This window comes from Poeciliopsis prolifica, unplaced genomic scaffold, assembly GCF_027474105.1.
Source record: "Poeciliopsis prolifica strain line A6 unplaced genomic scaffold, Auburn_PproV2 SCAFFOLD121, whole genome shotgun sequence".
NCBI classification, from domain to species: Eukaryota; Metazoa; Chordata; class Actinopteri; order Cyprinodontiformes; family Poeciliidae; genus Poeciliopsis; species Poeciliopsis prolifica.
The window spans coordinates 452,280-465,534 of record NW_026562496.1 but is presented as its reverse complement, the minus strand read 5'-3'; the positions used below and the strand labels follow the sequence as shown (position 1 = coordinate 465,534).

Below are 13,255 nucleotides of genomic sequence, written 5' to 3'. Positions count from 1 at the left end.
TGTAAACTGTGAGGAGTTTGGGAGTCAGTTGTTCTGCAAGAACGTGAATCTGGGTCCAAACCGTAAGTCTTTTGCAGCCGTGACTGCCATGCTCCATCCATCTCCCCAATAATACTGACCAGCTTTCAAGTTCTTGCTGAAAGAAAGCATCCACGCATCATGATACTGCCACTACCATATCTAAACCACAAAGCTCAGTTCTGATCATCTAAGCGGCTTCTTGCATGTCTTTCTGACTTTTACATGCCTTTCAAACTTTGATGGGACGTCTTCTCCACAAAGGCCAGCAAATGTGTTGGCAGATGTTGCCAGCTTGTAACATAATCACTGTTTTGTTTTTTCTGAATAAATACATGAAAGAGTAAATGTATCAAACATTGTTTTGTGGAACAGTTGCTGTTATTTCATTGTTAAAATTATTCAAAATTTCCACTTTTTAAAAACTGATTTTGGGCAGAATCATTATAGTTTTAGGTGTGGTGAACTTAGGAAATAAAAAGGGGCTAGCACCCAGAAAACGCTGCCTGGTGCGAGAGGACGCCACCGACAGGCAAGATCAGGACTTTACTTTTCTTTTTGGGGATTTTTGGAAGCCAGAAATCCCAGAGGAGCTGAAAAGGAAATGTTGTGAATGCAGAGTAGGAGCAAAAAGGAAAGAAAGAAGGAAGAAATTCAAGCCATCTCTTCCATCCATCGTAATGAGCAACATGAGATAGTTAGCTAACTTCAGGGATGAACTTCAAGCCCCAACAAGGACTCAGCAAGAATATAAGGAATGCAGCATAATGTGTTTAATGGAGATATGGCTGCAGGATTATATCCCCGACTCCAACGTCTCTCTCCCAGGCCTCGTGTGAGCAGACTGAGATTTGGAGAGCAGCAGGAAAAGCAAGAGAGGTGGATTAGCAGTGTTTGTGAACAACAAATGGTGTCATCAGGACGTTACTGTGAAGTGTCCTCTCTGCAGTCCAGACTTTGAACGCTTGGTAGCAAGTTTCTGACCATATTATTTACCAAGAGAATTCACCAGTGTTATTTTGGCACTTGTTTACATCCCAACCTCAGCTGTTGCCGATAATGCTTGTGATGTCATCAGTTTTGTTGTTCTTAAAATAAACCCCAATGCATTTGTGGCAATATATAGTGATTTTAATTGTGCCTCTCTCTCTTCAACACTACGAACAGTTCACCAATTTTTCAACTGCTCCACCCGGGAAAACAAGATTGTGGATTTGTTTTATGCTAATGTCAAGGAGGCATATGTCTCTAAACCAAGAGCTCCTCTGAGAAAATAAAACCATAATTTTGTTTCTCTCTGCTCTGAATACAAACCTCTGGTGAAGAGGCTACCTGTTAGGAAGACGGCTGTTAGAAAGTGGTCAGGGTAAGCAGTACAGAACCTCCAGGTTTGTTTTGAAGCAACTGATTGGACTATTCTCTGCCAACAAGATGAGGCAGATCTATCTATCTATATGAGAGCGTCATCGCTGCTGCCATCATCTGTTGGGACACCAGTATCAGAACCAGGGACCTAAAAAGGCTCAATAACTTGATAAAGAAGGATGGTTCTGTTCTGGAGACGACTGTTGAACCTCTCAAAATGACTATGTAAAGAACGATTCTTCATAGGATTGAGAAAATTATGGACAACTCTGACAATCCTCGAGATGTTCACGAAACTATGTTGGGTAGGCAGAGCATCGTCAGTCAGAGGTTTCTTCAGATTCAGTGCAGTACAGACCACTACATGAGATTTTTCCTACCACAATCTTCAATAACTCTTTGAATAATCAAAATTCTTACTTTATTAATCCCAAAGGGAAATTATATATGTTTGAATTTGAATTTTCTGCAGGTTTTTCTTAGCTACTTCTCTGATTCCGTTCAATACGTAACACCCAAGTAGAGTGTGTTCCACTTACAAGTGGGATTTTCCATTTGTTGTGGAGCAAACTACAATAAGCAATAAAAACTGTGTATTAATTCCTCTTATATTAAATGCCATGAACAATAAAAGATCACAAATTTAGCAAGAATAAGACAGAGTAATGTTTTACCCTTGATTTGGCCCAACGCCTGCATAAAAGAAAACACTTTTCAGATGTTCTCATGGTAATGAAAAGGTATGAACATCTGTTTTTCTGTTTGTCTTTGATGCCCCAGTTTCACACTACTGCTGGTGCTGGGAGGTATTTCTGGAAACCAGTGTTTCATTCCTTATTTTCCCTCACTCTCTTCCTGTCTTGTTCATTTTGCAACGCTAAAAGAAAATAGGCTCCATGACGTCAGCCCTGCAAAACACTCAGCTAAGGAGAAGAGAGGAAGAACAGAGCAAGCAAGTAAGAGAGTGAAATAAAAATAGTATAATGGCTGTGTGTACTTTAGTCAAATTAGAAACTGAGACTCAGAGACAAGAGGACTCATGAGTGGTGTTGCTATAGAGATTTAAGGGTAGGTTGGTAAACTGTGGTTCATCCATTTTGGATAACATCTGCAGTTAGAGCTCTCATGGTGTCTTAGAAAACAACAGTTTTAATTTGTTAGATGAGGATGACTGGTCTTCTCAACTCCATTTGCACAGTAAAACCTCAGACTTTATTGTGCTGTGGGGAAAACACAACTGAACATTGCCCTGAAAAAATATCTTATGTTGAAACATGGTGGTGAGGGCTTGTTCCTGTTGTAATATTTTTCTTCAGAATGGACAGGGAAGCTGTACAATGTTGCTAGGAGCTGATAAGCTCCAAAAGACTTGCGTTCCAGAAGAAAATCCAGACCAGAAAGGTCGAGATTAAAGCATAGTTATGTATTAGAATCTGAATCTGTTTATGATTTATAGAAAAGCTGAAGAGATGAAAAACATTTTTGGAAGGCCTTGTATTCTGCTCTTCTTGTGTGTTTCTTAACACAATTTAGCAGTAAGCCTAACTCAGTTGAATGAATGCTTGAGTCACGATGAAGATTCTTTGTCTCCACTTTATTTTGGTGACCCAAGCACACGTGTAACATGGAGTAAACTGTAACACATAAATGAAAAGTAATTGCGTTTAATTTATTAGCATAAAAAATACATGCTAAGAAAATTATAATGCCATGCCCAAAATAAATCAACATGAACACATAAGCACTAAGCAGCTATCACACTCCACATTTACTTCACATATTCTAAACAAATAACTTATTAAATAAAATCTACTCAAAAATATAGAATGAAAACTTAAGACAGTGATGTCGTTGGCACAAACGAAAAGCTGATTACAACAGATGCACCTCTTAAAGTGTGACTAAGTGCAAAAGTAAACGAAGTGGCTGATTTCTTGCCCCATTCCTGACCTTCAAAACAAAAGACTCAATGTACAGTCACAAAATTAATACTAAAAACCTATTTTACAACAAATTAAAGGGCAGAACACTCCTCACCTGGTATATGTCAAGATGCCACATATCAGCACTTAAAACCATAAACTTATGAGTTAGTCCTCATTCTTTAAAAGCATAACAACTTCTGTAATAGGCCTGAGAAACTTTTTGGCGGTTCCATCCTTGATGACCTTGACCTCAATCCTGCGGACCTTGCCATCGCTGCCTGGGAAAGTTTCAGTCACGAGAGCCATGGGCCAATCAATGCAGTATGTATGGTCATCCTTCAGCAAAACAACGTCACCCTTTTTAACGTTGGGACTTGACTTTTGCTATTTGCGGCGAAGATGTAGGGTGCAAAGGTATTCGTATCTCCAACGATGCCAGAATTCATCGGCCAGTCTTTAAACTTGACGCCACTGTTGCTTATACAGATCCTTTTCAGTGAATACCCCAGGAGGAGGCAAAACACGCTGCTTCTGAGTTAGAAGCATTGTAGGGGTAAGTATCTGTGGAACATCTGAATCTGAGGAGACAGAAACTGGAGGTCTTGAGTTGATGATGGCTGTCACCTCTGCCATCAGGGTGCACAGGACTTCATGAGACAAGCTGAAGGAGGGAGTACACATCAACATCGAGTCTAAGATTCTCCTTGCGATTCCAATCATGCGTTCCCACACAGCCCCCATGTGTGAAGAGTGAGGGGGATTGAAACCCCACATACAGCCTTGATTGTTTACATACCTCTGGACTTCTGAATCCGTCACCACTTTATGGAACCCCAGTTCTCTGCAAGCACCAATGAAATTGGTCCCACAGTCTGAGTGTAGCTGCTTCGAAGGGCCACGGATAGCAAAAACTCTTCTTAAAGCGTTGATGAATGAAGAAGTGTCTAAGGAGTCGATGACTTCGATGTGGACTGCACGTGTGCTCATGCAAGTGAACAATACAGCCCAGTGCTTGTTCTGAACCATGCCTCCTCTTGTGCGCCTAGCTGTTACACTCCAAGGACCGAAAACATTTAGACCAGTGTAGGTAAATGGTGGTGAAGTGTTCGTGTTCAGTCGTTCTTGTGGGAGATTTGACATCTTCTGCTTCTCTCTGTTTTTGCAAAGCTTTCGGCAGATAACACATGCATGAAGAACAGCACTTATACAATGCTTGCCACCAACTAACCATATGCCAGTAGCTCAAGAAACATTCAGTGACCTTGCTGCTCAACCTGCTCATGATAATGTCTGATGAGCAATGTGGACACATGGTGTTTTCCTAAAAGAATGACTAGATGTTTTTCTCTGTTGCTTAAATCAGAAAGTTTAAGCCTTCCTCCAATCCTTAGCAAGCCACTGGAATCTACAGTCGGATTTAGCTTTGTCAGTGGGCCTCCTTTGGGACCATCATCTCCCCTTGAAAGAATGTCTAGCTCTTCAGAGAAGTAGACTTGCTGCACAGCAAGAATAATCCCTGTTGTGACCTTCAACAGCTCATCAGCAGTGAAAGGTTTTGTCACTGATGGATACTTAGAAGGTGAATCCATCCCTTTTGACATCCCAACTCAATCCAAGGCTTTGCTGTGTGAGTACTACATCTCTATCCAAGCAAAGATCTTTAGTTGGAAAGGCTCTTATTAGTGACTGTCAAACCAGGTCGCCGAGCAGCTGAATAGGGGAATCTTTGTTGACGCGCCAGCTGATCAAAAACGCAATCCAAGTTGCATTTAAGTTGATTTATTTTGCCAATATCCAAAGCATCACAGTGTCCACACAGCATAAAAACGGATCCGTAGAAAAAACAGTGAATGAAGACAAAATGTGCTAAATTGATGCGGTCAGCAAAAAGTAAACCTTCCCCCATCACCCACTCACTAAGATCACCCAGGTGAGCAACAGCTGATCTATAATCACTAACGACATCACGTGATCCTCACAACAGCTCTTAAGATGTGGTTGCTGTTAGATGTGATCTTGTGAAAGTCTTAAGTTTGACTCTGAAAGAGATGCTTGGGTTTTCTGCATCAGAGAAATTGCCTCTTCTTCTGTTGATGTGGAAACGAGGCCGTCATCAACGTAGAACTCCTGCTCTATGAAGCGTTTTGTTTCTGGCCTGTACTGTTGCTCTCCCTGTTTCCAAATATATGAACCCTCATCCTGTAGTCAATGATGTCCTTACTTGAGTCATTATATCGATGCCAAAAGAAGCGCAAGTAGTCTCTGTGATCTTCTTTTACAATGAAACAATGAAACGTCTGTTCGATGTCGGCCATGACTGCTACTCGTTCCCTTCTGAAACGAATGAGAACGCCCAATAGACTGTTGTTCAAGTCTGGGCCGCTGAGCAACACGTTGTTTAGAGATATTCCATTGTATTGAGCACTTGAGTCGAAGACAACCCTGATTTGGTCAGGTTTCCTTGGATGATAGACTCCAAACATTGGCAAGTACCAACACTCTTTTCCTTTTGGTAGTGGAGATGCTGACTCTGTGTGATTGTTGTCAAATATCCTTTGCATAAAGGCAAAAAACTGGTCTTTAATTTTTGGCTTACACTCTAATGTGCGCTGAAAGGAAGAGAGGCGATTCATAGCTTGTCCACGATTATTGGGTAAAGGCGGCCTAGGGGACTTGAATGAAAGTGGAGCCACCCGGAGTCGTCCTGAAAAACCTCACTGTCCTTTGTCTTCTATGGAGAAAGCCCGCTTGTTATTGTCTACTGTTCTCTTAAAGACTGTGAGGCTGAAAGTCGTGATTCACCACTGCAAGGGTGGTAACTGTAAGATAGTTCAACAACTGGGCTAAAGTTGACCGTGTGCTTGAGATGGATGTGTTTCTCACAGGGTCTGAACAGTGAGGGTCTTCCATCTTCTAGAATGTTTGTCTGGCTCTCTAATGTTTTAGAAAATTTTGGTTTAACACAACATGTCAAACAAGCAACACACACTCAAGGACACACACTGGACCTGGTTATCAGTAAGGGTGTGAATATTTCCAATGTCTCTGTAACTGATGCCGCCCTGTCATATCACCTTGCTGTTATCTATGAAAGTTGTTTATTCTTTGACCCACTTGGACAAACAGCTACTGTCACAAAACTTTCTTTCACAGCAAAACACAGCAGAAACATTTAATCAAATCTACTCTTTTTCCTCACCCTTAAGCTGCAATGATGTAGATAATTTGGTAGATGATTTTCAGTTTAAAGTTTCAGACTGGTTTGAATCTTACATAAAGAACAGGAATTTCTTTGTTTCAATTGGAAACACCTCATCAAAGAGGTCAAAGGTCACAGGTGGGGTACCCCAAGGTTCAGTCCTCGGACCCCTCTTATTCAATATCTATATTCTCCCACTAGCTCAGATTATAACAGGAAATAATATCAGCTACCATAACTATGTGGATGACACACAGCTCTACATTACGATGTCACCAGGTGACCTATGACCTCATCCAATCACTGAATAAATGCTTAGAACAGATAAATGTGTGGATGTGCCAAAACTTTCTCCAGTTGAACAGAAACAAAACTAAAGTCATGATTTTTGGACCTAAAGAGGAACGATCTAGAGCTATAGATCTAGAGTCAATGCACAGATTCAGTTATTACAACTAAAAACTAACAATCAGGCCCGAAACCTGGGAGTAGTGATGGACTCGGACCTGAACCTTCAGAGGCACATTAAGACAGTTACAAAGTCGGCCTTCTATCACCTGAAGAACATCTCCAGGATTAGAGGACTAATGTCTCAGCCAGATCTAGAGAAACTCATCCATGCGTTTATCTTTAGTCGCATTGATTATTGTAACAGCGTCTTCACAGGCCTGTCCAACAAATCAATCCTCCAGCTGCAGCTGATCCAGAAGCTGCTGCTCCTGTTCTCACTAAAACCAGGAAGATAGAGACATAACAGCAGTTTTAAAGTCCCTCCACTGGCTCCCTGTAGCTCAAAGAATAGATTTTAAAATACTGTTGTTAGTTTACAAATCACTGAACGGTTTAGCACCACAATACATTAAAGATCTGCTGTTGTTGTATCAACCTTCCAGACTCTCAGGTCTTCTGGTTCTGGTTCTGCTCTGCATCCCCAGAACCAGAACCAAGAGAGGAGAAGCAGCTTTCAGCATCTATGCACCAAAACTTTTGGAACAAACTTCCAGAAAACTGTAAAACAGCAGAAACCCTGACTTCCTTTAAATCTCAACTAAAAACACACCTGTTTAGAATTGTATTTGAAATGTAATATGTAACAATGTATTGTTTATTCCATGATGCATGACTTTGTGTTTTGTGTTCATGATGTAAAGCACTTTGAAATGCCTTGCTGCTGAAATGAGCTATACAAATAAAATTTGATTTGATTTGACAGTTATGGACAAAAGGCTTATGGACCTTTCCAAAACACACATCACCTATCACCACCCATCCGAGATCAAGCCTTTGTGCAAAAGGAGCATGGCCTGGACTGTCTCACCTTGTGAACACGGAGAATGTCCCTACCAAGCAGGAGAAGAATCTGTGCATTGTTGTCCAATGGCACAAACGAAAAGCTGATTACAACAGATGCACCTCTTAAAGTGTGACTGAGTGCAAAACTAAACGAAGTGGCTGATTTCCTGCCCCATTCCTGAACTTCAAAATAAAAGACTCAATGTACAGACACAAAATTAATACTAAAAACCTACTTTACAACAAATTAAAGGGCAGAACACCTGGTATGTGTATCTTATCTGTGCAGTGCACATGCACTAAAGTCTATGCAGCCAGTTACTCCTCTCATTGTTTCACTTTTTAAATATTTTTTCACTTTAATTATTTCACTTTGCCAGAAAAGTATCTTCAGTAATGGTTTTTTTTTTCTTTTTTTTCTCCGAAGATTTTTTAGCGCCGCTAGTGGCTCACATTTTTTTTGACAGTCGACTGACAGTTAAGAGGGCAAGGAGAGGGGGGAAGACATGTGGCAAAGGTCGCCAGGTCCGGAAGTCGAATCTGTGACGTCCGCATCGAGGACCCAGGCCTCCAAACGTGGGGCATGCTGTAGTGGCGCAAGGGGTTAGCACATCTTCAACAATGTCGACTAAGAAAGTCATTATCTTTTTATTCGTTGCCAAGATACTTTTTATACTCTACCAAGCACAACAACTTGGCCACATTGTTTACACCGGAGATCAGCTTATTGAGCTGAAACAGGCTGGCATGGAGTCCAGATCCAGTGAAATCCCCAAGGAGATCTGGAGAAGGACACATCAGGTTTGCAGAGGAGGAAACAATGGAGGAGAGCAAAAAGGAAGAAACAACAGTCTTATGGAGAAGAGAAGCTATAAGCTTAGTTTTGCACTCAGTCACACTTTAAGAGGTGCATCTGTTGTTTCTCCCCTTTGTTACCATGGGAAAAGTTAGGTCGATGTGTTTTACGGAGACATGGCTGCACCCAGACATTCCTGATGCTGTGTTACCATCGAGTGCTACCGGTGTGTTCAGGCTGATGGGGATTGCACTGAGAGAGGTAAGCAGAAAGGAGGTGAGCTTGTCCTTCTAGAAAACAACCACAATCCTGCTCATATAACGGTGAAGGAGAGAATCTGCTGCTGTTCGCGGTTGGTCTTTGTCCGCTTTACTTGCCCCGTGAATATTCCCATTTTGTCGTGGTAACTGTTGGCATTCCTACCCATTTTACAAACTTTGTATTTATTACCGAAAATGGAGTAGCTTTCAACAAATAAGCAATTTCCCCTTGGGGAACAATAAAGTATATTCAATCCTATTCTGTGTGAAATCAGAAATCAGAACCATCATCCACACACATTAAGACATGCTCAAACCAACATGTGTCTTCTTAGACTTTTTATTTTAAGTTAGAACTTTTAATTGGTCTGTTATGTCAACTAGCATTGGCAAAGTTACATGCTGATCCAGAGAAAGAAATGCAATTCTAATAATTCCAAAAGTGGAATCAGCTGATCAGTCATGCGAGATAAATGTTTGAATCATCAGAACTTATCCGGTAAATATGTTTCCATCTCCCTTCCAGTGCATTAACTCTTCTTCACAAAAGCCAAAAACCACCTCAAGCAGGTAAAAACACTTTTGAGAAACCCGAGGAAGTTTCTTCAAATTCTTCCATTTTCATGAGCCTTTTCTACTGCAATACCTCAAAATGTGCATCTGTGATGCCTATTGAAATGGTGAAAATCACCTTGTTTTATTCTACATATATTGGGGAGTCAATTACAATTCCAATTTATTCAGAAAGCACACAAATTGATTTTGGATTGTTTTATGTTGTGTTTAAAAGAAAACGTGAACTTGCTAATGTCAGAGTTTTGCAAAATAAGAAATCAGAAAATGTTCACATAATGTCTGATAAATGCATGAGTTATCTTTTCACAATAAGAAAGAAAAAAACTTCACATTTAAATTGTGATTTGTGTGATTTATTTGTGTTTTTATTCATTTATTTTCCTTTGCACAGACTCATTTTACTGAAGTTTTTATCCATCAGTAACTATGAGTGTGCCAGTAACAAGCTATTTTTCTCATGTTCACTATAGCGACACTACCAGCCCCTAATCCTGTCTATCACATACCTAATCCCTAACTCAAAAAACACATTTCTCCTGATGGGGGCCAGACTTTGTCCCCACAATGTAGACAGAAATAGGTCCCCACAAGGATATAAAATCCTGGTTCATACACATACTCACAGTTTCTAATGTTGTTCTTGTCAGTATCTGTAATCTTGTAAATATAATCCAGAGCGACCATATACATTCAGATGCCACAGAACTAGGAAATAAAGTCCATCTAATTTCAGGTTTTGTCAAAAATTCTCTATTTGATTGAGGTCTGGACTTAAACTGGATCATTCATGTGCACACGAACATGCATGGGTACAAATATTGCCATTTGAGCTTTGTATGTACGTCTCCGTTCCCTGATCGCAGGAAGGTTTTGATTCGATCTCTGCAGTAGGTGACAAACTGAACGCCACCAGGTGTTTGAGATCAGCACATCCTCTTCTGGGAAAAATAAATCAACTTCAGAAGACGTGCTTTTAACAGTTCACTTTGACCCCCCCTGTCAGTCTGCAGCTTCTCATATTGAGGTCATCAAACTTCATTTCAGATCTACCATAGCTGATTGATGTTGTATATAACACACTAGGTCAAAAAAAAAATGTTAAGCAGATAACTGGAAGTAGCGCATGGCAATGTTTATTTTCGAATGAGGAAAAAACTTTTCTTCACAGGTTCAGTTCACCTTTCTTGTGCACAGCAAGAGCACCACCAATGGTGCATTGTTGGATTTTCTTTACCTTGAGATTTTACAATCTAACAGCCTCCAACACATAAGCAAATAATCAGACCAAAAGTGTTTAACAGTCTTAAATCTAAACGTTAAATTATTTCTTTGTCTGGGACACCATAATTGAAACCTGCTGGCCTTAGGTTTGCCTGACTGAAAAACCAGAAACCTCCTCCCAGTGTCAGAATCTCACAGAGGAAGAAACTGGATTAGATTTTCTATTGCTATAACTGATGTATATTCGCATTTAAAACTTGCAATTTTTTTATTTGTAAATGAAAACTTATTTCATTTACAATTTTTTATATCTTTGTGTCGTGCAGGTGAGAGAAAAACTAGATCTTAGTTTGGGCCCCCCAGGTCAAGGGAATATGTCTTTTGAAGGCCTAACACGGTTTCTTGCCTCATTGCCATGCATTTAGCTCCATTAATCTTCCCATTAACCCTGACCAGCAACTGTCTCTTAAAGTAGAATTCAAACAGCCTGCTGCCACCACCCTCATGGTTTGTTGTGGATGATGTGCTCAGAGTATAGGGAATGTTACTTTATATAGATATATATTGTTTACAAAAAAAAATAAAATAGGTCACACCTGAAGACAATTGGTTGAAAGATTTTTTTATCCAGAAAACACAAAAATATTTTTTGGGTTTTTTTGCTTTAATGCTTTTTAAAGCAAAACCCCTGTTTGGGGTTCAGCCCTCTTTGGTTCAGCATAGAGGGCAAATGCAAATCATACTACAAATTTGAAACTCTACATCATCACCTGTACATCCTCACCTGTCTACTTCACAGAGTATGTTAGCTTTACAGCTCCTGCCAATCTCCCATTCTCTTTTAGAGCACTACCAACCAGCTCCATGCTCCAATCTTATTCAATAAACAAAACATCCAAACAATTCCTAAACCCACATATTAAATATGCTTGCTTACAGAAAGACCAAATTACTTATTAATTTCATCCAACCACAGCCCCACCTCTGCCTTCCCAGAGATGACTCACCAGCAGCGGTCATGTCAGCACCGGAGCCCCTGCTGTCACTCAGGAGCTCCAGAGGCTGGTGGTGGCTGTCTGTGCTGGCAGAGGAAAAACACGACTCAGTCTCGTAGATGGTCTGCAGCATGGTGCACAATCCTGACATGGTGGGATGTAACAGCATGCCAGGACAAGAGCTGCTGCTTAAGTTTGTGAAAAGAAAAAATGTCTGGTCTTTAGAGGTACCAGCATAGCTTAGGAAGAACTGTCTGCCACAAATTGTAAAAAAAAATACATATATATAAACTCTGTAAATTGTCCTGTTAAGTGTGAATAAATACTCTAAAAAGTTTTTATTGTGTAATCCAGTCTTGGTAGAGATTGCAAATTTTCTCAGAGCTTCAGTGGCTGTTCAGTTTCAATTGTACTAACCGGCCAGTATCACCTTGATTAAAATCCTCTTCTCTGTCATAGTAGGTGTGAGTTCCAAGAAGTCTCCTCTCCAATGGGATTGAGGGATTTGAGTCCAAGTAGATGAGAAAACACCAAGCTTGCATAGATCTTCTTAAGTCCTCTGCTGGCTCCAGAAAACCGAAACACTTTGTCAGGTACCTGTCAGCTCAGGAAAAGAAGTTTGTTTCTTCTGTTGCAGTGGCGGCTTGGAGTCCAAAATCCCAACAGACAGAAACCATCTAGCGCTGCGTAATCTCCATCCTGCTGGGCAATTCTGTGAGCTGAACAACCAAAAAATGTCCAGACAAAGAAGAAGCCGAGTTTTCTGTCACATCAATGGATCGTCTCACTTTTCACCTCCTGGCTGACAAGATTGAGAGAAGAGGAGGAGTATGAAGGGGAGGAAGAGCAGCAAGGATGTAAATAGATTCGGGAGAGCACTCCTTGAGGTTCCATATTTCCAAAATTAGAACGAAGCTCTGAGAAAAAGGCAGAGAGAGCAAAACAGGATGGAAGCAGAACAGGACAGCTTCGTTAGAGAAGAGCAGTGGAGAATCCTGATCCGTCCCCTAAAAATCTGCAGAAAGAGTCGATCTAAACCGTTCAGGAGGCTAACGCGTACAGCCTGCTGTGTATGCGGGTGTCTGTGACGCTCTCTGAGCTGGTGAATGAACTGTGAGAGCTAAATGGAGGGAGGAGACTGAATGCGAGAGAGATAAAGAGAGATATAGAGAGAGAGCGGTGGCTGAAAGTGGATCACTAGGGAAGTTATACAGACAACAACTTGTTTCTTTTCAGGAAGGGTCAGAAGATGATGAAGGAGACATGGACAATTGAAGACCGTCCAGAGGATGAAGAGAAACCCAGGAGATGGTGTTTGATGGAAGGATTGTGGCTGAAAATAGTATGCTGTAGTGGAGGAGGAGCCATAGATAAAAATAGACAGAGGCAGAGAGAGAGTTCTACGTCCAGCTCTGCTCTGGAGTTCAGTGGTGGAGGGGGTTGCATTTAGTTCGGTCATTCCTCTCCACTGCACTTCTCAAAGATGATCCATTAATTATGAAATTGAGTCATCTTTTGTGTTTCTGTGGTTTCATAGTCCTAACTCAAAGTGTAAAGCTATACGCAACTGTTCATGTCAACTCAAACTTGCTGTTGTGCCAAGGAGC

The 13,255-nt window shown here is 40.8% G+C and overlaps 1 protein-coding gene across 3 annotated transcripts in view; it reads right to left on the bottom strand.

The window, feature by feature from the left end:
* Positions 1-13,255, bottom strand: part of hdac5 (histone deacetylase 5) — a 75,270-nt gene that overhangs the window by 44,363 nt on the left and 17,652 nt on the right. For 2 of the 3 annotated variants that reach the window (XM_055024500.1, XM_055024501.1), the window contains exon 5: positions 11,661-12,565. The exons of the other annotated variant lie outside the window; for it this stretch is intronic. In XM_055024500.1, coding sequence (XP_054880475.1) covers positions 11,661-11,817 — 157 coding nt within the window. In that variant the 5' untranslated portion in view covers positions 11,818-12,565. The remainder of the gene's footprint in view (positions 1-11,660; positions 12,566-13,255) is intronic. 3 annotated transcript variants of the gene reach the window in all.